This window comes from Lolium rigidum, chromosome 6, assembly GCF_022539505.1.
Source record: "Lolium rigidum isolate FL_2022 chromosome 6, APGP_CSIRO_Lrig_0.1, whole genome shotgun sequence".
NCBI lineage: Eukaryota > Viridiplantae > Streptophyta > Magnoliopsida > Poales > Poaceae > Lolium > Lolium rigidum.
Window position 1 is genome coordinate 279,222,883 of NC_061513.1, and position 24,102 is coordinate 279,246,984.

The window sequence follows — 24,102 nt, forward strand, 5'->3', positions numbered from 1 at the left end:
AATACACCAACTCACGTCATCCAAAAATCAAATATCTTCCCAAACCGCCCGATAGCAGTGTCGAAGCCACATCCGGTCAACGAGACTCTCGGCGCACGCCAACGCACACACCCACGAAGTTGCTACCACCGTCTTCCTCAACTCCATCTTAGAGAGAGATCATCGCATTAACGCCTTGCAAGACCTGCTGTCGATTCCACCATGGCGCCAGCACTGGCTCCACCAACTCGCGCATATATCATCCCGCATCCCTCGTCGACATTCTCGCCGGCACCATGCCCACCGAGACTCGGGCGCCAACAAAGTGGTAGATGAATACCACTCCACCAAAATCCGCCAACATCCAACAGCTGCTCCAAAAGCGATACCCCAAGAGGTAAAACGACGCGAGGTAGCTCCACTGTCGTCCGATGCAGGAGGCCCAGATCTAGGGTTTCCCCGGAGCAGCACGAGTGGGTAGATGCCGGTTGCGACAGCGATGCCTTCAAGAAGGTAACGACGCATAACGTCGCCATCGCCCGCCACGACCAGGGTCGTAGCACGATTTTCACCGGCAGCCACACATCTCCAACTCGTCGAGTGGAGTGATGAGACAAGAAAAAACGATGCCTTCAACAAGGTAACGACGCCAGCGGCGCCGCCATCATCCGCCAAGCACGAGAGCGAAGCACGGTTTTTACCGGCCCGCCCCGTCACCTAAACTCGTCGTCGACCTGGATCTTCACCGCCGGAGATACGTGTGGGATCCCAACATCCCCGCCCCTAGATCCCAACGAGGGCCGTCCACCTCCGTGGAGGAGAACACCGCCACCATGCCGGGGCCGCCGCCCGTGCTTCCATGTGATGTGGATGGAGCTCCCGTCGTGCGGAGGAGAAGGCTCGGCGAGCAGCCGCTCCGCCACGCCACCGCGCCGCCGCCTCGCCTTCGGCCGCGGCGCCGCGCACCACCACCACCATAAGGGATCGGGGACACCGCCCCCATTCCCCATGTCGCGCCCATCTGAGGCCCGGCCACCGCCATGCCGCGCGGGCTTTGCCGGCGACACCTCCGGCGGCGGCGAGGGAGGAGGGGCTGGAGGGAGCCCGCTCGGGCCGGTGAGAAGGGCTCCCGGGTGGCACGACGCCACCACCGGGGGAGGGGGAGGAGAGGGATTGTATCCAAGTGATGGAACCAGGTAAGCCCAATCAAAGGCAGTAGGCTGGTTAAGGAGAACCTTAATTATTTTCAAATTATACTAGTGAAATATCAAGGATGCCGCCTAGAGGGGTGAATGAGAAGTTTAATTTTTACCTAGAGGGCTTGAACAAGCTAGCGGAATAAAACTAAGTTTTACTTGTTAGGCACAAAGCCTACAAACTAAGATTTTCCTATGTGCACCAACAACCTATGTTAAGCAAGATTAGCAACAAGGTGATAGCAATATATATAGAGATTTCTATTTTCATGCCCTCGGGTCCTTAGTTGTACTCGGTTTTTCCCAGCTCCTTAGTTTTCCTCGAGTTTCCCCAAGCCCTTTCTGAAACCCGTAGAAGGAGCTCGGATGGGAGGATTCCCATTTAGTTGACCGTTCCGTGCTTGACATGTGGGCCGCGTCGCGTGGGGTTGGTGGAAAGGGACGCGTGGGACCGGCGAGACCGTGTGTGGTCATACGAGCGGGGCGGGGGCCGTAGCGTGTGGGCCGTAGCGTGTGGAGCCGTGTGGGTCCGGGATGTGGGCACGAGTGGTTTCTAATCTTTCGCCCAGATTAGCGAGTTTTCAATACACCTCGGATGATCCCACTCCTACTAGAACATATGGCAAAATTGCATGTGTGGTATCTGAAATTAACGAAGAGAACATATCACAATTATCTAATGATGGCAGTACAACAGAAGCATTACTTCCGTGAAGAATCCATAGCTATTGAGCTTGAAAAATTGTTTCAGTTCTTCAACTAGACGCCCTCGACAAATCAGTCGTCAGTTCCTATTGTTTGTAAGTGATTTATTCTGTAATTAAGTTTCAAGGTCCACCTCGTTCATTTGCATTTATCATCACTATATTCTTTTGTACGCCATTATGATGATGGAATATTCTCCAATGTAGAAGAAAGGGAGTCTATGATGTTGGATTCATTGACGCATATGTTGTTAATTTTGCTACAATATCCCAATATCCCAAGGACACATAGGCCAACTTCCTAAAGTTTTTAATGAAGCCAAATACCCTTGGGTACATATTATTTTTCTTACAACTTCAAGTGAGCGCTTCTATCTTATGCACATATTCTATTTTGCTTACAAGTTATAAGTGTAATTGATGAGTTATGCATGCATGCATAGTTGACACTACCTTCTCGTTGTCATTAGAGTTGATTATGCAAAAGTATATATCATGGACCCATTAGATAAAGAACTCGAGGAGTACAACGATGATGATTTACATGCTCAACATGTAATTTCAATCATTATCGCACTATATCGGCCTTTGTCGTCCATTTCTTGATAAAATCATTATCACGGCTGTTGGAAAGCGTTCATCACGAGAGGTGACCGGTGAATGGGCACCGGAGCTGCGTTATGAAAGGCTCCATGTAAGTACCTAGTACTAGTTTCAATATCCTACATATGAGAAACTCGATCGCGTACTCATGGATCATGAGTGGGAATTAAAATACCCTATGGTCAGCGTGCGTGCTCTTCCTCGTATTGTAGGTTTGTCGGATCATGCTCCCATACTGTTAACAGCCGGAAAGCCTGGATCACAAAGTAAACGCCAATTCAAGTTTGAACTGGGCTGGTTACACCGTGATGGCTTTGCGGATATGGTTAAGCGTGTATGGGTGATACGCCTCCGACGTATCGATAATTTCTTGTGTTCCATGCCACATTATTGATGTTATCTACATGTTTTATGCACACTTTATGTCATATTCGTGCATTTTCTGGAACTAACCTATTAACAAGATGCCGAAGTGCCGATTCTGTTGTTTTACTGTTTTTGGTTTCAGAAATCCTAGTAAGGAAATATTCTCGGAATTGGACGAAATCAAAGCCCGAGGGCCTATTTTTCCACGAAGCTTCCGGAAGTCCAGAAGGAGAGACGAAGAGGGGCCACGGGGAGCCAAACCCTAGGGCGGCGCGGCCCCCCCTGGCCGCGCGGCCCTATGGTGTGGGGCCCCCGTGCCGCCTCTTGACCTGCCCTTCCGCCTATAAAAGTCTCGGTGACGAAACCCCCGATGCCGAGAACCACGATACGGAAAACCTTCCGGAGGACGCCGTCGCCGCCGATCCCATCTCGGGGGATCCTGGAGATCGCCTCCGGCACCCTGCCGGAGAGGGGAATCATCTCCCGGAGGACTCTACGCCGCCATGGTCGCCTCCCGGTGTGATGTGTGAGTAGTCTACCCCTGGACTATGGGTCCATAGCGGTAGCTAGATGGTTGTCTTCTCCCCATTGTGCTATCATTGTCGGATCTTGTGAGCTGCCTAACATGATCAAGATCATCTATCTGTAATTCTATATGTTGCGTTTGTTGGGATCCGATGAATAGAGAATACTTGTTATGTTGATTATCAAGACTATGTCTATGTGTTGTTTATGATCTTGCATGCTTTCCGTTATTAGTAGATGCTTTGGCCAAGTTGATGCTAGTAACTCCAAGAGGGAGTATTTATGCTCGATAGTGGGTTCATGCCTCCGTGAATGCGGAGGAGTGACAAGAACCACTAAGGTTATGGATGTGCTTGTTGCCACTAGGGATAAAACATTAGTGCTATGTTCAAGGATGTAGTCACTAGTTACATTACGCGCAATACTTAATGCAATTGTACATGTTGTTAGCAACTTAATGCTTGGAGGGGTTCGGATGATAACCTGAAGGTGGACTTTTTAGGCATAGATGCGGTTGGATGGCGGTCTATGTACTTTGTCGTAATGCCCAATTAAATCTCACTATACTCATCATAATATGTATGTGCATTGTCATGCTCTCTTTATTTGTCAATTGCCCAACTGTAATTTGTTCACCCAACATGCTTGCTTGTCTTATGGGAGAGACACCTCTAGTGAATTGTGGACCCCGGTCCAATTCTCTTTCTCGAAATACAATCTCTTGCAATACTTGTTCTCTTGTTTTCTACGCAAACAATCATCTTCCACACAATACGGTTAATCCTTTGTTACAGCAAGCCGGTGAGATTGACAACCTCAACTGTTTCGTTGGGGCAAAGTACTTTGGTTGTGTTGTGCGAGGTTCCACGTTGGCGCGGAATCCCTGGTGTTGCGCCGCACTACATCTCGCCGCCATCAACCTTCAACGTGCTTCTTGGCTCCTCCTGGTTCGATAAACCTTGGTTTCTTTTACGAGGGAAAACTTGCTGCTGTGCGCATCATACCTTCCTCTTGGGGTTGCCCAACGAACGTGTGAAATACACGCCATCAAGCTCTTTTAAGGCGCCGTTGCCGGTGGAGATCAAGACACGGCTGCAAGGGGAGTCTCCACTTCTCAATCTCTTTACTTTGTTTTTGTCTTGCTTTATTTTATTTACTACTTTGTTTGCTGCACTGAATCAAAATACAAAAAAATTAGTTGCTAGTTTTACTTTACTTGTTATCTTGTTTGCTATATCGAAAACACAAAAAAAATTAGTTTACTTGCATTTACTTTATCTAGTTTGCTTTATTTACTATTGCTAAAATGGCCAACGCTGAAAATACTAAGTTGTGTGACTTCACAACCACAAATAATAATGATTTCTTATGCACACCTATTGCTCCACCTGCTACTGACGAGAATTCTTTGAAATTAAAACTGCTTTACTGAATCTTGTTATGCGAGAGCAATTTTCTGGTGTTAGTCCTGATGATGCTGCTGCCCATCTTAATAATTTTGTTGAACTATGTGAAATGTAAAAATATAAAGATGTAGATGGTGATATTATTAAACTAAAATTGTTCCTTTTCTCATTAAGAGGAAGAGCTAAAGATTGGTTGCTATCTCTGCCTAAGAATAGTATTGATTCATGGACTAAATGCAAGGATGCTTTTATTGGTAGATATTATCCCCCTGCTAAAATTATATCTTTGAGGAGTAGCATAATGAATTTTAAACAATTAGATACTGAACATGTTTCTCAAGCTTGGGAAAGAATGAAATCTACGGTTAAAAATTGCCCAACCCATGGAGTGACTACTTGGATGATCATCCAAACCTTCTATGCGAGGACTAAATTTTTCTTCGCGGAATTTATTGGATTCAGCTGCTTGGAGGTACCTTTATGTCCATCACTCTTGGTGAAGCAACAAGGCTTCTTGATAATATGATGATCAACTACTCTGAATGGCACACGGAAAGAGCTCCACAAGGTAAGAAGGTAAATTCTGTTGAGGAATCCTCTTCCTTGAATGATAAGATTGATGCTATTATGTCTATGCTTGTGAATGATAGGACTAATATTGATCCTAGTAATGTTCCATTAGCTTCATTGGTTGCACAAGAAGAACATGTTGATGTAAGCTTCATTAAAAATAATAATTTGAACAACAATGCTTACCGGAACAATTCTAGTAAAAACTATAGGCCATGTCCTTATAATAATGGCAACGGCTATGGTAATTCTTATGGAAATTCTTACAACAATAATAGGAATTCACCCCCTGGACTTGAAGCCATGCTTAAAGAATTTATTAGTACACAAAGCGCCTTTAATAAATCTGTTGAGGAAAAACTCAATAAAATTGATATTCTTGTTTCTAGAGTTGATAGTCTTGCTTCTGATGTTGATCTTTTGAAATTAAAAGTTTTGCCTAATGAGAATTATCATGATAAAATTACTACTACAGCAAATGCCATTCAAGTTAGAATTAATGAGAATATAAGATTAATGGCTGAGACTGCGTGCTAGGTGGGATAGAGAAGAAAATGAAAAACTAGCTAAAGAGAAGAATATAGCTAAAGTTTGGACTATTACCACCACTAGTAATGCTAATGCTACACATGTTGCTGCACCTCCTACTCATACTAATAAAAGAATTGGTGTTAGCAATGTTTCCACTTCTAATGCAAAGCGCGAAAAAGCTACTAAAGCTGCTAAAGCTAGCTGAAGCTACTTGTGATAAAGGCTGCTGAAATTTTTTCCAACATTGGGGATGATGATCCCATTGCTTTAGATTATAATGGTTTGAATTTTGATGATTGCCACATCTCTGAAGTTATAAAGTTCTTGCAAAAACTTGCTAAAAGTCCTAATGCTAGTGCTATAAATTTGGCTTTCACGCATCATATTACAAATGCTCTCATAAAAGCTAGAGAAGAGAAACTAGAGCGCGAAGCCTCTATTCCTAAAAAGCTAGAAGATGGTTGGGAGCCCATCATTAAGATGAAGGTTAAAGATTTTGATTGTAATGCTTTATGTGATCTTGGTGCAAGTATTTACTGTTATGCCTAAGAAAATTTATAATATGCTTGACTTGCCACCATTGAAAAATTGTTATTTGGATGTTAATCTTGCTGATCATTCTACAAAGAAACCTTTGGGTAAAGTTGATAATGTTCGCATTACCGTTAACAATAATCTTGTTCCCGTTGATTTTGTTGTCTTGGATATTGAATGCAATGCATCTTGTCCCATTATATTGGGAAGACCTTTTCTTCGAACTTGTTGGTGCTATTATTGATATGAGGGAAGGTAATATAAAATATCAATTTCCTCTCAAGAAAGGTATGGAACACTTCCCTAGAAAGAGAATAAAGGTACCTTATGATTCTATTATTAGAACAAATTATGATGTTGATGCTTCATCTCTTGATAATACTTGATACACACTTTACGCGCCTAGGCTGAAAGGCGTTAAAAAGCGCTTATGGGAGACAACCCATGTTTTTACCTACAGTACTTTGTTTTTATTTTGTGTCTTGGAAGTTGTTTACTACTGTAGCAACCTCTCCTTATCTTAGTTTTGAGTTTTGTTGTGCCAAGTTAAGCCGTTGATAGAAAAGTAAGTACTAGATTTGGATTACTTGCACGGTTCCAGATTTCTTTGCTGTCACGAATCTGGGTCTATCTCCCTGTAGGTAGCTCAGAAAATTACGCCAATTTACGAGCATGATCCTCAGATATGTACGCAACTTTCATTCAATTTGAGCATTTTCGTTTGAGCAAGTCTGGTGCCATTTTAAAATTCGTCAATACGAACTGTTCTGTTTTGACAGATTCTGCCTTTTATTTCGCATTGCCTCTTTCGCTATGTTGGATGAATTTCTTTGATCCACTAATGTCCAGTAGCATTATGCAATGTCCAGAAGTGTTAAGAATGATTGTGTCACCTCTGAATATGTCAATTTATATTGTGCACTAACCCTCTAATGAGTTGTTTCGAGTTTGGTGTGGAGGAAGTTTTCAAGGATCAAGAGAGGAGTATGATGCAACATGATTAAGGAGAGTGAAAGCTCTAAGCTTGGGGATGCACCCGGTGGTTCACCCCTGCATATATCAAGAAGACTCAAGCGTCTAAGCTTGGGGATGCCCAAGGCATCCCCTTCTTCATCAACAAATTATCGGGTTCCTCCCACTGAAACTATATTTTTATTCGGCCACATCTTATGTGCTTTTTCTTGGAGCGTCGGTTTGTTTTTGTTTTTTTGTTTTGTTTGAATAAAATGGATCATAGCATTCACTTTATGGGAGAGATACACGCTCCAGCTGTAGCATATGGACAAATATGTCCTTGGTTTCTACTCATAGTATTCATGGCGAAGTTTCTTCTTCGTTAAATTGTTATATGGTTGGAATTGGAAAATGATACATGTAGTAATTGCTATAAAAGTCTTGGGTAATGTGATACTTGGCAATTGTTGTGCTCATGTTTAAGCTCTTGCATCATATGCTTTGCACCCATTAATGAAGAAATACATAGAGCATGCTAAAATTTGGTTTGCATATTTGGTTTTTCTAAGGTCTAGATAATTTCTAGTATTGAGTTTGAACAACAAGGAAGACGGTGTAGAGTCTTATAATGTTTTCAATATGTCTTTTATGTGAGTTTTGCTGCACCGGTTCATCCTTGTGTTTGTTTCAAATAAGCCTTGCTAGCCTAAACCTTGTATCGAGAGGGAATACTTCTCATGCATCCAAAATACTTGAGCCAACCACTATGCCATTTGTGTCCACCATACCTACCTATACTACATGGTATTTTCCCGCCATTCCAAAGTAAATTGCTTGAGTGCTACCTTTAAAATTCCATCATTCACCTTTGCAATATATAGCTCATGGGACAAATAGCTTAAAAACTATTGTGGTATTGAATATGTAATTATGCACTTTATCTCTTATTAAGTTGCTTGTTGTGCGATAACCATGTTTCTTGAGGAACGCCATCAACTCATTGTTGAATATCATGTGAGTTGCTATGCATGTTTGTCTTGTACGAAGTAAGGGCGGTTTTCACATCAAATGGTTTGAGTATGCATATTGTTAGAGAAGAACATTGGGCCGCTAACTAAAGCCATGAATCATGGTGGAAGTTTCGAGTTTGGACATAAAACCTCAATCTCTTATGAGAATATTAAGCTGTTGTTGAATGCTTAAGCATTAAAAGAGGAGTCCATTATCTGTTGTCTATGTTGTCCCGGTATGGGTGTCTAAGTTGAAGAATGATCAAAAGCGAGAAATCCAATGCGAACTTTCTCCTTAGACCCTTGTACGAGGCGGCATAGAGGTACCCCTTTGTGACACTTGGTTGAAACATATGTTATGCAATGATGATCAGTGTTAGCCCAAGCTAATTAGGACAAGGTGCGGGCACTATTGGTACACTATGCATGAGGCTTGCAACTTATAAGATATAATTTACATGATGCATATGCTTTATTACTACCGTTGACAAAATTGTTTCATGTTTTCAAAATCAAAGCTCTAGCACAAATATAGCAATCGATGCTTTTCCTCTATGAGGACCATTCTTTTACTTTCAATGTTGAGTCGGTTCACCTATTTCTATCCACCTCAAGAAGCAAACACTTGTGTGAGCTGTGCATTGATTCCTACATACTTGCTTATTGCACTTATTATATTACTCTATGTTGACAATATCCATGAGATATACATGTTACAAGTTGAAAGCAACCGCTGAAACTTAATCTTCTTTTGTGTTGCTTCAATACCTTTACTTTGAATTATTGCTTTATGAGTTAACTCTTATGCAAGACTTATTGATGCTTGTCTTGAAGTGCTATTCATGAAAAGTCTTTGCTATATGATTCACTTGTTTACTCATGTCATACATATTGTTTTGATCGCTGCATCCACTACATATGCTTTACAAATAGTATGATCAAGATTATGATGGCATGTCACTCCGGAAATTATACGTAGTTATCGTTTTACCTGCTCGGGACGAGCAGAACTAAGCTTGGGGATGCTGATACGCCTCCGACGTATCGATAATTTCTTGTGTTCCATGCCACATTATTGATGTTATCTACATGTTTTATGCACACTTTATGTCATATTCGTGCATTTTACGGAACTAACCTATTAACAAGATGCCGAAGTGCCGATTCTTTGTTTTCTGCTGTTTTTGGTTTCAGAAATCCTAGTAAGGAAATATTCTCGGAATTGGACGAAATCAAAGCCCGGGGGCCTATTTTCCACGAAGCTTCCGGAAGTCCGAAGGAGAGACGAAGAGGGGCCACGGGGGAGCCAAACCCTAGGGCGGCGCGGCCCCCTTGGCCGCGCGGCCCTATGGTGTGGGGCCCCCGTGCCGCCTCTTGACCTGCCCTTCCGCCTATAAAAAGTCTCCGTGACGAAACCCCCGGTACCGAGAACCACGATACGGAAAACCTTCCGGAGACGCCGTCGCCGCCGATCCCATCTCGGGGGATCCGGAGATCGCCTCCGGCACCCTGCCGGAGAGGGGAATCATCTCCCGGAGGACTCTACGCCGCCATGGTCGCCTCCGGTGTGATGTGTGAGTAGTCTACCCCTGGACTATGGGTCCATAGCGGTAGCTAGATGGTTGTCTTCTCCCCATTGTGCTATCATTGTCGGATCTTGTGAGCTGCCTAACATGATCAAGATCATCTATACTGTAATTCTATATGTTGCGTTTGTTGGGATCCGATGAATAGAGAATACTTGTTATGTTGATTATCAAGACTATGTCTATGTGTTGTTTATGATCTTGCATGCTTTCCGTTATTAGTAGATGCTTTGGCCAAGTTGATGCTAGTAACTCCAAGAGGGAGTATTTATGCTCGATAGTGGGTTCATGCCTCCGTGAATACGGAGGAGTGACAAGAACCACTAAGGTTATGGATGTCTTTGTTGCCACTAGGGATAAAACATTAGTGCTATGTTCAAGGATGTAGTCACTAGTTACATTACGCGCAATACTTAATGCAATTGTACTGTTGTTAGCAACTTAATGCTTGGAGGGGTTCGGATGATAACTTTGAAGGTGGACTTTTAGGCATAGATGCGGTTGGATGGCGGTCTATGTACTTTGTCGTAATGCCCAATTAAATCTCACTATACTCATCATAATATGTATGTGCATTGTCATGCTCTCTTTATTTGTCAATTGCCCAAGCTGTAATTTGTTCACCCAACATGTTGCTTGTCTTATGGGAGAGACACCTCTAGTGAGCTGTGGACCCCGGTCCAATTCTCTTTCTTGAAATACAATCTCTTGCAATACTTGTTCTACTTTTTTCTGCAAACAATCATCTTCCACACAATACGGTTAATCCTTTGTTACAGACAAGCCGGTGAGATTGACAACCTCACTTGTTTCGTTGGGGCAAAGTACTTTGGTTGTGTTGTGCGGGTTCCACGTTGGCGCCGGAATCCCTGGTGTTGCGCCGCACTACATCTCGCCGCCATCAACCTTCAACGTGCTTCTTGGCTCCTCCTGGTTCGATAAACCTTGGTTTCTTTCTGAGGGAAAACTTGCTGCTGTGCGCATCATACCTTCCTCTTGGGGTTGCCCAACGAACGTGTGAAATACACGCCATCAATGGGAGAGACCTGTTGCGGGCTCTAGTCCCATACAAAGGTGGAATAATAAAATTCGCGCTTTGCGAAAACACCTTGGTGGTTGGGCAAGGAATGTAGCAGGGATTTTAAAATCTGAGAAGCTTCGCTTGTCTACATTGATTCATGACCTGGAAGCTCTTGCCGAGACACGGTTGCTATCAGCGCAAGAAGTTGAACTTAAGAGTCAATATAATGCGCAGATAGCTTCCATGTTAAGAGAGGAGGAGCTGAAATGGTATCAACGATCAGAAGTACAATTTATTCTTGAAGGAGATTCGAACACAAGATACTTCCATTCTGTCGCTAACGGCAGACATAGGAAGAAAATTATTCATTCTCTGATTCAGGATGAGGGTACGATTGTTGGACAAGAACATCTCAAATCTTACATTACTAATTATTATAAGGATCTATTTGGGGAACCGGAAGAAGGAACTTTCACTATGGAAGAATCCAGAATCCAGGATATTCCCCAAGTATCCGCGGAAGAAAATGCCTTTCTTACTGCCCCTTATTCTGAGGAGGAGGTGAAGAAGGCGGTTTTCCAAATGGAGCATAATAAAGCACCAGGACCGGATGGTTTCCCAGCAGAGTTCTATCAAAACTTCTGGGACATTATCAAGACGGAACTGTTAACTTTGTTCTCTGCATTGCACGATGATCAATTAGAGTTGTTTCGTCTTAATTTCGGTGAGATAATCTTATTGCCAAAAGTTATGGAAGCAGAACGGATTCAACAATTCTAACCTATCTGCCTCCTTAATGTGAGCTTTAAGATATTCACAAAAACCGCAACCTTAAGACTTAACTCAGTTGCTGATCATGTTGTGCGACCGTCTCAGACGGCTTTTATGCAAGGAAGGAATATCCTAGACGGGGTAGTAACCTTGCATGAAACAGTGCATGAGCTTCATAGGAAAAAGTTAAATGGTGTTATTTTAAAGATTGACTTTGAAAAGGCTTATGATAAAGTCAAGTGGTCTTTCCTGCAACAGACACTCAGGATGAAAGGTTTTTCTAATGAGTGGCGCGCTTTAATTCATAATTTCATTTTCGGAGGAAGTGTTGCCATCAAAGTTAATGATGATGTGGGCAAATACTTTCAAACGAAAAAGGGATTACGGCAAGGAGATCCATTATCGCCCATGTTGTTTAACATAGTGGCGGATATGCTTGCTATTATTATTGAGCGTGCAAAAGCGGATGGTCATATTAAAGGGGTAGTACCACATCTTGTTGATGGTGGTCTTTCGATCCTTCAATACGCCGATGACACAATTCTATTTATGAAACATGATCTTTAAAAGGCAAAGAATCTTAAGTTGATCCTATCAGCTTTTGAGAAGCTATCAGGTCTAAAAATAAACTTCCATAAAAGTGAATTGTTTTGTTTCGGCGAAGCCCACGATGAGGCCTCTTTATATGCTGAACTTTTTGGCTGTGAGATTGGTCAGTTTCCTATCAGCTACCTGGGCATTCCGATTCATTATCGGTGGCTCACTTTAGTTGAATGGAAACATGTCGAGGAAAGACTTCAGAAGCATTTATCAAGTTGGAAAGGAAAGTTACTATCTCTAGGTGGGCGATTGGTTCTCATTAACTCAGTACTAAGTAATATGGTACTGTATATGATTTCCTTCTTCCAGTTGCCTAAAGGAGTATTGCGACGGTTGGATTATTTCCGATCTAGATTCTTTTGGCAAGGAGATAGTGAGAAAAAGAAATACCGACTGGCTAAATGGAATGTGGTTTGCCGACCAAGAGACCAGGGAGGACTTGGAATTCATGATCTCGAGATCAAGAATCGAGCCCTACTTGGAAAATGGTTATTCAAGCTTCTTTCAGAAGAAGGTATATGGCAAACAATTCTCAAAAGAAAGTATGTAGGCTCAAAGGCTTTGTCCCAGGTGATATGGAAACCTGGAGACTCACACTTTTAGGCTGGTCTTATGGCGACTAAGAATTTCTTCTTCCCATATACATCTTTCTCAATTAAGGATGGATCTCAGATAAGGTTCTGGGAAGACAAGTGGTTAGGAAACACCACTCTTCGAGAACAATATCCAGCTTTATATAGTATTGTACGCCTACAAATCGATACCACGGCAGCGGTGATGCAAAATTCACCATTGGAAATGGCTTTCAGACGTGACCTCATAGGTCCCAGGCTTGTGGCTTGGAATACCTTGCTTCAACGACTCGAGAGGGTCCAGTTGTTGCACGGGTCTGATGTGGTTCGATGGAATCTAAATGAGAGCGGTAAATTCTCTGTTGATTCTATGTATAATGCGTTGATCCAATCCGATACGCCGGTTTTTAAGAATACAAAAATCTGGTCTATGAAGATTCCATTGAAGACGAAGGTCTTTGCTTGGTATCTTCGTAGGGGGGTAATTCTTACTACGGACAATCTTGTTAAGTGTAATTGGCAAGGTAGTAAAAAGTGTGTTTTTTGTCTTCATGATGAGACTATCAACCACCTTTTCTTCGAGTGTCAATTCGCGAGATCTATATGGTCAATAACCAAATAGGTTCTACCTTATACCCACCTCGGAGCGTGGCACATCTTTTTGGTAGCTGGCTCAATGGGGTGGAGCGTAGGTTCAAAACTTTTATTCGGGTGGGGGCGATCGCCATTATTTGGTCGCTATGGCTATGTAGAAATGACAAGATTTTCCATGATATTAACTCTTCATGTTTGCAGGTTATCTACCGGTCCACCGCTTTGCTCCGTTCGTGGTCTTTGCTTCAACGTATAGAGAACCGAGACCTCTTTATGGAGGTATCTACACGATTGGAGGATGTGGCGAAGGATATTTTTCCCAACATGGATGGCGGCGTAATCTACGGATAGAGCCTTCTGCGCTCTAGGCGCTCTCTTTGTTTTCGGTGTTTTCAGTTTTTCATGTGATGGTTTGATACTATGTGTGAGTACGGCTGTGTGCATCATGTTATGCAGAGGCCGGGTGTAATACTTTTTCTAAAGTAATGAAAGCGCCCTTTATCGAAAAAACTAGTTTCAATATATATACCATTATCATGCTTGATTATTTTTGATTGAATCCTATTCTCGTAAAGTGCTTGAGGCAGCCAATGGGAACCAAATTATGTGCATACTACTTTTCGAGTTTATCAACATGGTGATTGAGCGACGCGTAGATTACAAAGACATTCGAGTACGTAAAAAATATTCACAATTTCTTTTTAATTACGATGATTTGTACACACAACTCATACATTCATATATGATCTTATTCTTTATAGACCGAAGACAGGTGGGGGACGTCCTACCACAGGCACGCCTATGACAACTTCAGGAGGAAATGTCGGAATTTTTTGCTTACGAACTTGAAACCGGAGAATACTATTACCCGTTTAACACATTGTAATTCAATGATCCTCATGTAATAGAATATAGATGCATCAATACGTATGATCGTCGAGCTCCCATTGCTACCAATTAAAATATATATGTGTGTGGTCCTAAGAGAATATATATGTATGGCTACCATGGCTACTATGCGTGGACGTGTGCAGTATATATGTATTATTGTAGAATATGCAATGAAAAAGAATTGAATGAAAATAGAAAACACGAAATACAGGGGCTAGAACCCTAAACCCTGGTGTGGACTTTAGTCTCGGTTGCTAACACCAACCGGGACTAAAGGTCCGCCAGCCAGAGCGATTCGTCGCTGCCACGTGTATGACCTTTAGTCCCGGTTTGTAAGCCAGCCAGGACTAAAGGTTAGGGCTTTAGTCCCGCTTTGGCAGTTCCGAATGGTAAACCGGGACTAAATCCTCTTTCGAACCGGTAACAAAGATCTATTCTCTACCGGTGTACATCCATATACATAATCAGCAAGGGTTAATCATTTGACGCAAGAATCGGATCAGTGTACGGCATCATGATTATTCATCTATGCACGAGTCTACGCACCTCGTCAAATTTGGTACCAACCCCTGATGCTATTCCATGACCCTGTAGGTCGAAAATTATCTTCATACGGAAAGTCCACTGAATTTCATATGCGTTTTGACCTGTTTCACAAAGGCAAGAGTTTGAGAACAGTGTGGCATACATACAGAAACAACCAACGTCTGATACCACCCATACCAGTGTGGCAATATGCACTTGAATTATGGATTCGTTGACTGATTTTTTTATCACAGCTATATCCAGTGAAAGTTCCCAGTCCAATGATGCAACAACCACCACTTGTGAGTTGTAAACTGAATGAGAAAGAGGAACACACATGAGCACTTGGCAAAAGAAAATGCAATCTTGCAACGCAAGCTTGTCAAACTTGACCATGAAAATACTTTTTGCAAGTACTTTTGGGCACATAGGTGCGGTGAAAAATGGCAAAGAGGGTTTCACTTGAAGCTGAAGTAAAATCTAGCTACGAGTTGGTAGTTTTGTCCTCTCTTTTGAAGATCTTTTCTGGAGAGCTTTTCCGTTTGCCACTTTTATAATACATAAAGGCATGGTCCCAACTAGAATGTTCATATGCCACGAGACAAGGTTAAGTCTCTATTGCAAAATATTTGTACTAGTTAACTGAGAGAATAGATGCATACAATTGTGTTTCTCCTCCCCTGTTTATACAATAGTTAATAGATATACGAAACATGTTCGAGTAGGAGTTCACGATCTCTTTCTTCGGAAAGAGGGAAAAACCTACGGATCATTTTCATAACATAGAGCACATGTCGATGACTTAACTGTCTCATAACTGAGAACGCGCGCATAGCGCGGTGGCTAGGCACGACAGTGGCCTGCCAGCCCGCCCGGGTTCGATTCCCTCTGGGGACGAATTTCGGGTGTCTCACCCCTGCGACACTGTTCATTAGGAACAGTGCCAGCGGTTACTGTTCATTAGGAGCAGTAAAATAAATCTTTCGGGCCTTCCACACGTGTTCGTGCCACAACTGTCAGAACCCAAAACACGTGTGCTCCGTGTGTGTAGTTGTAGGTCTAGCTTGTGTACTAGAGGTGTGCGTGCGTGTGGTGTGTGTGTGGTGTGAGTTAGTACATGAGTTCAGATACTACAGCTGTACCACCGTTTGAGAGGCATCAAAAAAAAAAAAACTGTCTCATAACTTGATCCACTTGCTTATATTTTGGTACTGAGGTAGTAATCATGGCATTATCCCCACACTCATGTTGTTACTGTACATAATATTTTTGGTATTAAATCACTAACATTCTCCTACACTTAGTACTACTGATCATGCCGTCAACACATATCCGGAATTCAATAGCCGTGCTAAGACACAATTACAAGCAAGAGGAGTTAATGTTTTCTGAGTGAGTCCATGATGATTATTAAATCTAAATTTTGTTGAAAAGTGGAATTTTTTTGTGGAATTTAATGGTACTTTAATTAATCGTTAATCATGGCTATTAGCATTAATTGCACAACTTAATGAAAAGAATGTAAATGGGGATGTAGCTCAAATGGTAGAGCGCTAAATAATGCATATTAGAGGCAGGGGGATCGATACCTCCCATCTCCAATTCTATTTATTTTATCGTTTTGTTTTTGAGGGCTGATTACTTTTTTTTTCTGTCCTGGAGAAAACGAGACAAGCAAGAAAGAAAATTGGGCCACCGCTTCGACCAACTGGGCCACCGCTTGATAACAAACACGCCCGGGGATGCCCAAAGGCCCATTCCATAATGACTTAAGCGGCGGCCGCCGCCCACATTTACCGTAACGGACAAGGGGAGAACCGGAGAATCAAGCGTGCTCGCCGCCATCCCAAAATTTCGGATTTTTGGAGCGGCAAGTTTCCACGAATCAATCCGTAAGTTCCTGCGTATTCCTCCGTAGATTTTCCTTCGACTCTGATCCCCTCTCCCTATCCATCGTCCTCCATTAATTTTCTTGCACAATCTTTACTCCGTATGCAGGCTATCTGCTCGACGAAATGCACCGGGTGACCGTCCAGCGCTATGGACCGCGCAGCCGCGCCGGCGACAAGCCCGGCTCCAGGTCCGGCGGGCGAGGCGCCGTCGGGGTCGACCGCCTCAGCGCGCTCCCGGACGAGCTCCTGCACCACATCATGTCGTCCCTGAAGGCATGGGAGGTGGTGCGCACCTGCGTGCTCGCCCGGCGGTGGCGCGACCTCTGGGCGTCCGCGCCCTGCGTCGACATCCGCCTGCGCTACTCCACCCACCACGGCGACTCCGAGTCGCCCGAGCAGTTCCGCGACTTCGTGCACCGCCTCTTCCTCCTCCGCGACGTGTCGGCGCCCGTGGACATGCTGCGCCTGCGGCCGAGCGACGAGGACGCGGGCTTCGACGAGAACGATGCCAGCATCTGGATCAGGGTTGCGATCACCCGCCGCGCGCGCGTTATCCATCTCGCTGGGCATCACGCGGCGGCCGCGTCGTTGGACGGCGTGAACTTCGTTTCTCGCCACCTCAAGGTCCTGAAGCTCTCCTACGCCAGGCTCGACCGCAGGAACCTCCAGCAGCTTTCTTCTGGCTGCACAGCCTTGGAAGAAATGGATCTCAAGGACTGCGTGATCGCCGGCCCTGAGATTGCGTCCGCCTCTCTGAAGACTCTGATCATGCTCAAATGCAAGATCAGCTGCGCCTTCTCCATTGCTGCTCCGAACCTCCTGCTTCTGCGCCTCGTCACGCCTTATGTCCGGGTTCCGTCATTTACCAACTTCGGCTCACTGGTCACAGGCACTATCATACTTGATGACTCTTACCTCAGTGATGATTTTGAACACATCAGCGATAAAGACGATTGTGATGACACTACTGACGATGATGGTGACGATGACAGTGATAATGATTATAGGAGCAAGAACTATAAGATTCATGATGACTCTTCCTTGAGCGATGATAATTTTGGATACATCAGTAATGAGGGTGACTTTGGTCAGTTTGCATATGGACATGGTTTCCCCAAACAAAGATTTGGGCATGGCAGTTACAAGGATAAGTATGATTATGGCAGTGATATCGATAGCGATGACAATACCTATGAATACAGTGAGATTGCAAGTGATGCAAAGTATGGCTACAAAGGTGATGCCCAGAATCCAAGTAAAGGTGGTAACTATGGTGAAAACAGTCTTGGCAATGATAGTAAGATTCTAGGTGGCCATCATATTCTTGAAAGCCTTTCAAGGGCTACAAGTCTGGAGTTGTTAACTGATGCTGGAGAGGTACAGCCATCACCATATTTTTGCTGATTTGTCTATCCCTCTTTCGTTTTATAGCTATATTTTCCTTGACAATGCCATAATTATTAATGGACATTTCTGGATGTTCTCCAAAGAAATGTTGTGTTCCCTCCAACAGAACACTTGTGCTGAATGAGCACATTTCTGACCTTTTGCCCTTTAGTGTCAGCACCTGGTTACATAGTTAAAATAAAACTAGCTCTACTAGTTTGTTTAATCATGAAATCTAGTATGTGAATCAATTAGATAAGAAGGGCTGATCATATTGACCATTTATATTATTAGCAGATTGTTTGTTGCTTTTCTCTTTGTTGCAATAGTGTATCTCTTCAACTGGTTAAATATATTCAATCTTTATAAAAGTTAGGCTCCCGTGCGAAGCGTAATTTAGTCTGCCCCATGGAGTGTCCGGTTTCCAGTTATTCTTCTTGAAACAATGCTGCTGGGTGCTAGTGCCTGGTTGATTGAGTTTTGTAAGATTGTCTAAGGGCAGCGTTCCTTCATTTACTAGAAAAGAATAATGATTTATATTGTACCCTTTTCCTTCTTTAAGACGGGTTAGTTTGTTTTATTCTTCCTAATTAATAGACTGCTAGTATGTAGTTTGTGCACTGTGAAATTGATTCAAGTTTTTTTTTAGAAGGAAAGTTGATTCGAGTTATTATTGTTATTTACTGAATGCTCTTTTGTCTGTAATATGTAGGTGGTTCTGAGTAGGGAATTGAAAAGGTGTCCAACTTTTGGCAACCTGAAGACCCTGTCCCTTGGTGAATGGTGTATGGCTGCTGATTTTGATGCACTAATTTTCTTGCTGCAACATTCCCCTAATATAGAGAGGCTTTTTCTCCAACTTAAAGTGGTATGTGTAATTACATATTTTTTGTATGCTACTTGATTCTTGATTTCATTTCTTAGTTTTTAGTATGGATGCTTAATAACAGTTTTTTTATGTGAAAAAGAACTACAGCACCAGGAAGGCACTGGAAACAGGTATCAAGCCAATGGGAAGATCGTTTACTTGCAAAGACCTTCTAATGGTGAAGATCAAATGCTCAAAGGATGATGCTAGGGTCCATACGTTGGCACATCTGTTCATGGCAAATGGTGTACCCCTTGAGAAGATTTATGTCCGTCGTACTGGGAATGCTCGTGAGTCATACCTTCTCTTCACATACTATTTCGTATTTACTTGCAAAATCAGCATTTAATCACTGGTTTATATGGTCCTATGCAATTTACTGAGATGTAGGACACATATATTGTGTAATGGGTATACAATATGTTTAATCGGTATTTCATATTGTTTGATTTGCTGGTTTATATGCTTGTCCCTGAAAATCTAAATATGTTTAATTGGCATATGATCTGCTTTGGTACCTGTCACTATTCTGTTAAATGAGGATTGTATTCTGTTTAACTTAAAGTTGTTCTTTCGGGCGTGGTCCTAATCTACTGTCATCCATTTCCTGATACTTCTACCAGATCTCCGTGGCCAGAAGTTTATGAGGGAGCTCGCCAGGCAAGAACTCATTGACTGTGGGATGGCGGACGACTGGATGTAACGCTTATGCGGTTAGCAAGGATCTAGTATGGAACCATGATCCCCATGAAGTGTGACAGTGCTTTCAAAGCTTCAGAGGATCCTGATGCTTTTTTGGGTAACATGTGTGATGGTACCGTGTGTTGAGTATCATCAAATGGTTGGAATGTTCTACCTAGAATCCTAGTGGGATGAGTTGAGACAGTGAGCTATCAGCCTATCAGTACTTGTGGCCTGTAGTAACTTTGCTTTGTTCATGGAACATATATGAATACTCCTCGCTTGAATGTTTTTAGAGTGGTGCAGCTGAGACGCGTTGTGTTTTGGAATGATGCTTCGGAATGGTGTGGCTGAGATTCATGTTCCAATCCTTTTTGCATGTAACCTGGTTGCTCCAAGCCGAAATATTACTTTTATCGTCATGTAGTTGCTGTTCTAATTTTGACTGCAATGGTTCAGTTGACTGAAGTCGCATTGCAATTAGACAAATGGACCTGGCAAGAGATGAGCAACAACTCTAACACTCTGTTCTCACTCTGATCTAGATTCATGCTTGTCATCAACTACATGAATTTTGCAGATCAGCTCTAGATCATGAATGTGCAAGAGATAAACTTCCTGTGGGGACCCCGGACTAGCTGTCCGAAATACCCTGTTATGCATTCAACTCACGATCCCATGATCAGTGCACCGTGAGCACATAACCGAACTGAATATCCAGAATTACATCATCCATTACAATACCGAATAAATAAGTCTTACAATAGCGGGGTCACATGACCCAGTCTTACATAAATGCCACAACGGGCGAGTTCACACACATAGCAGCGGATACACGTCAACGTCGTCGGGCCCAAGTCATGCCTTAGACCTACAGGCATCTGACTTGGAGATCGTCCTAGGTCGCATAGTCGTCCTGGTACCCTCCATCGTCTTCATAGTCCTCCTCAAAGTCTGGCCAAGTTAATAGCCAGGGACAAAGCCGTGAGTACATTTGGAATTGTACTCGCAAACCATCACAAAGGGTGCTAACATAACTATCTAAAAGAGACAAGAGAGGAAGAACAGTTTCTCTTGTGGATATAGCATGCATCAACATCTAGTGCCGATATAGCATCCCGGCTTCTCAAGTGAAGGGAACACTATTGGTGTTCTATGGCATCTCTATACCTTTATTGAAGAAGACACTTCAAAAGACATCCTATGACATCTCTATATCTTTATTGAAGAAGAGTTGCATTCCTCCATCTCAATTGACGGATATGCGAGGGAAAGTCCTATGACATCTCTATATCTTTATTGAAGAAGAGTTGCATTCCTCCATCTCAATTGACGGATATGCGAGGGAAAGTCCTATGACATCTCTATATCTTTATTGAAGAAGAGTTGCATTCCTCCATCTCAATTGACGGATATGCGAAGGAAAGTCCTATGACATCTCTATATCTTTATTGAAGAAGAGTTCCTCTTCAAGAAACATTTAGGAAAGAGTTCCCCACTTAGCCTTCATTTTTCCACGACCATCTCCATATGGTCAACACACGCCCTTTTTCCGTACCCTTTCGGTACACATAAACACAACACTTCCTTTGCAAATCATTTGTTCAAAAACAAAACGCAAGCCCCGGTTAAGTATGGCCATTTCAACTTGTCCATGACCGCGGACGCGGCTATTCGAATAGATTTGACTCTGCGAGTTTGCGCACTTTCCCCACAAGAGCGATAAATCCGCCGGGATCTTCCCCGGATCGTCATACGAAAGTATGCGAGTCTCGAATAATCGAGTCATAGTCTTTCGCCCGTCTCCCTTGGCACAAGTCCTTCCCTGCGGGCTTACCCCTTCCCGGCACCCCGACAGCATACCTCCTTTTGAGCGTATCTCCGGCGCCATGACAGAAGACCCTCAGTAATCGTCCGGCTATCAGTTAAGACAGTGTATTGCCTCCTTCAGAGCGCAACCCGGCGTCGGAGGTCGTCGTGACCCTCCCTAGAAAGTTGTGAAGGGTGCTTATGACAATTTCAACAGACTACGGACTAAGCCCGTGCCCACTTTGGATAATGTGGTTGCGCGAATAAAAGTTGGGACGGCGAACACTTATACGCAGTGCTCCTTTTTAGAAACCATTTCCTTTTTCCCACAACACCTCGGTTGTCAACCAATCTCCATACACCTCTTTCCCAAACATCTTTATCAAGATCCTTTGCTTTTATAAACCATACACTTGGGTTAACTCACCCAAGGTTTTCGTAAACATTTACAACAAGGTAAACCTTGAGGGGTTCCCAACCTATAGTTTCATGAGAAGGAACTACAATAAGACCATGGCCGAGATGAAGGTCGTCATGCCATGAGAGCATATGTGAGTGGCATAAAGAGAATCCTACTTGCTTAAGGTAAGCATGTAAGATGATAACAAAGGGTGGATCAACTTTCAGATTTGTGGTGCTACTATACAACTTGGGTGGTGTAGGTGTATTACCCATCCATCATTCAAGGGGGTACACGGCATACTTCTCTCAATTTGAGAATTACACCAAGCATCATGACTTTGATACCTCAATACTCAACAAAGTGGGGGTGTGGTGTAAAACTCTAATTTGGAATAGTACTTGCTCGGGTTGAGCACCCAAGAAGACCCAAGGGAGTAGCACGGCAGTGACACCATGCATCCCTCCAACGTGTGAACCAAGATGAAAAAAACACCACAAGGAACTACTCCTATTACAACCATACGAGAGACCAACATAGAGAGATCATCACATAAAGAGATAAGACGCTTAGGGACATCAACAAATGACATCCAACACCACATCATTCAGAGTTCAAAGATGGCTTGCCTTGGTTGGCTTGTCCCTGGTCCTCCTCAAGTTCTTCACCAAAGTCCTCCCCTTCCACTTCTCCCTCGTTTGTATCTAGCGTCGCAAAAGTAAAAGATGCATACAATCAACACATAGCTCAAGAAACAAGAGTAAATAAATGAAAAAGGGAAAATATGCAGGGGGGGGGGGGGGTTGTTTGACAGTAACAAAGCATGGTTTGGCCATTTTTATAAACAAAAAGTATCAAGGTTTAATTAAAACCACCAAACTTTAACCCTAACATTTTATGTGACACACATACACTTATAACCAGAGATGAAAAATTACTAACAGAGGATTCTGGTATTTTTCCTGGATGCACAGTAACAAACTAAGACTAACCCAAGTGGAATCATTCAAAAATATTTATTTTTCAATTTTAGGAATTAGTAATACTAACCAGAATACAGTGATCATGTTTAATTTATTAAAAATCGCACAAAAATCCTAAAAATACAAGGCCAGTGGCATCTGAAAGGTAATTTCATACTGGTTCTAAAGCAATTGGAATCACATCAATCCGGGCTACTAAACTATTTTTATTTGCAAAACAGTATACTGGCCAATTTTCATTTTTAATATCTGTTTGTCAAATTTTCAAATAGATGAAATGGGCGGGAACGCCCTGGGCCATGCGGGGCTGCGTAGATGGGCCGGCCCAGTGGGGCTCTCCGGTGGCCAGAAAAAAAAAAAGGCCGGGGGCCCGTGGCGGGCCAGGCCGGCGGACGTGGCCATGCACGCCGACGTGGCCGTGCATGCGCCATGCGCCCGTCCGATCTGGATCCGACGGCCCAGATCTGGCGCGTGCACAACGTGCGTGGCGCTCGCCGGCGCGGAGGAAGAAAGAGGCGGCGCGGCGGCTTACCAGCGACTGGCGATGGCGTGGCTCGGTGCAGGCGTCGTGGTGGCGAAGGTGGGCGTCGTGTGCGCGTGCTGGCGGTGCTCTGACACGTCGGCGTCGCCTGGCTTGGCGGCGTCGGCGTCACGGGCGTCGCCGGGCGTCGATGTCGTCGCCGCTCCGCTGCAGATCTGCATAGCATAGAGCAACGGAGAGGGTCAGGGGCGGCGGGGAGGTGATGCCGGCGTCGAAAGGGAGAGAGGAGCGGCGGGGGAGTGGCGTCGTCGACGGCTCCTCCTCGTCACCTTCACGGTGACCACGGCGGGAATGGCGTCGGGCAGTGGTGGCAGCGGCTTGAGCAGCTGCTCAAGCAGCCAGGGAGGGAGTGGAGCAGCCTTGCGGCGTAGTGGGGGTGGGAGCTGAAGGGGGAGGCGTGCCTCTGGTGCGGTTTATATAGGCGGAGGGAGGCGAGGCAGTGGCGTGGGCGGTGGCGACGGCCAACGGGCGCGCGAGGGCAGGCGTCACGCGCTGGGCCCGTGGTGACTTTGCCCTGGTGGCGTCGGTGGGGGAGGGAGTCGAGGCGACGCGGCGCGAGACGAGGCGTGATGGCGCGTCGAGCGAGGCTCCGTGCCATCATGTC

General features: G+C 43.9%; 1 protein-coding gene across 1 annotated transcript; it reads left to right on the top strand.

Moving 5' to 3' along the window:
- Positions 1-17,034: 17,034 nt before the first annotated feature.
- LOC124664211 lies at positions 17,035-19,868 on the top strand (the record flags this gene model as incomplete). Its single annotated transcript, XM_047201784.1, has 4 exons — positions 17,035-18,207; positions 18,929-19,084; positions 19,185-19,374; positions 19,708-19,868. Coding segments are annotated over 4 exons (1,599 nt in total), but the record flags the coding sequence as incomplete, so codon positions are not given.
- Between the last annotated feature and the right edge of the window lie 4,234 nt (positions 19,869-24,102).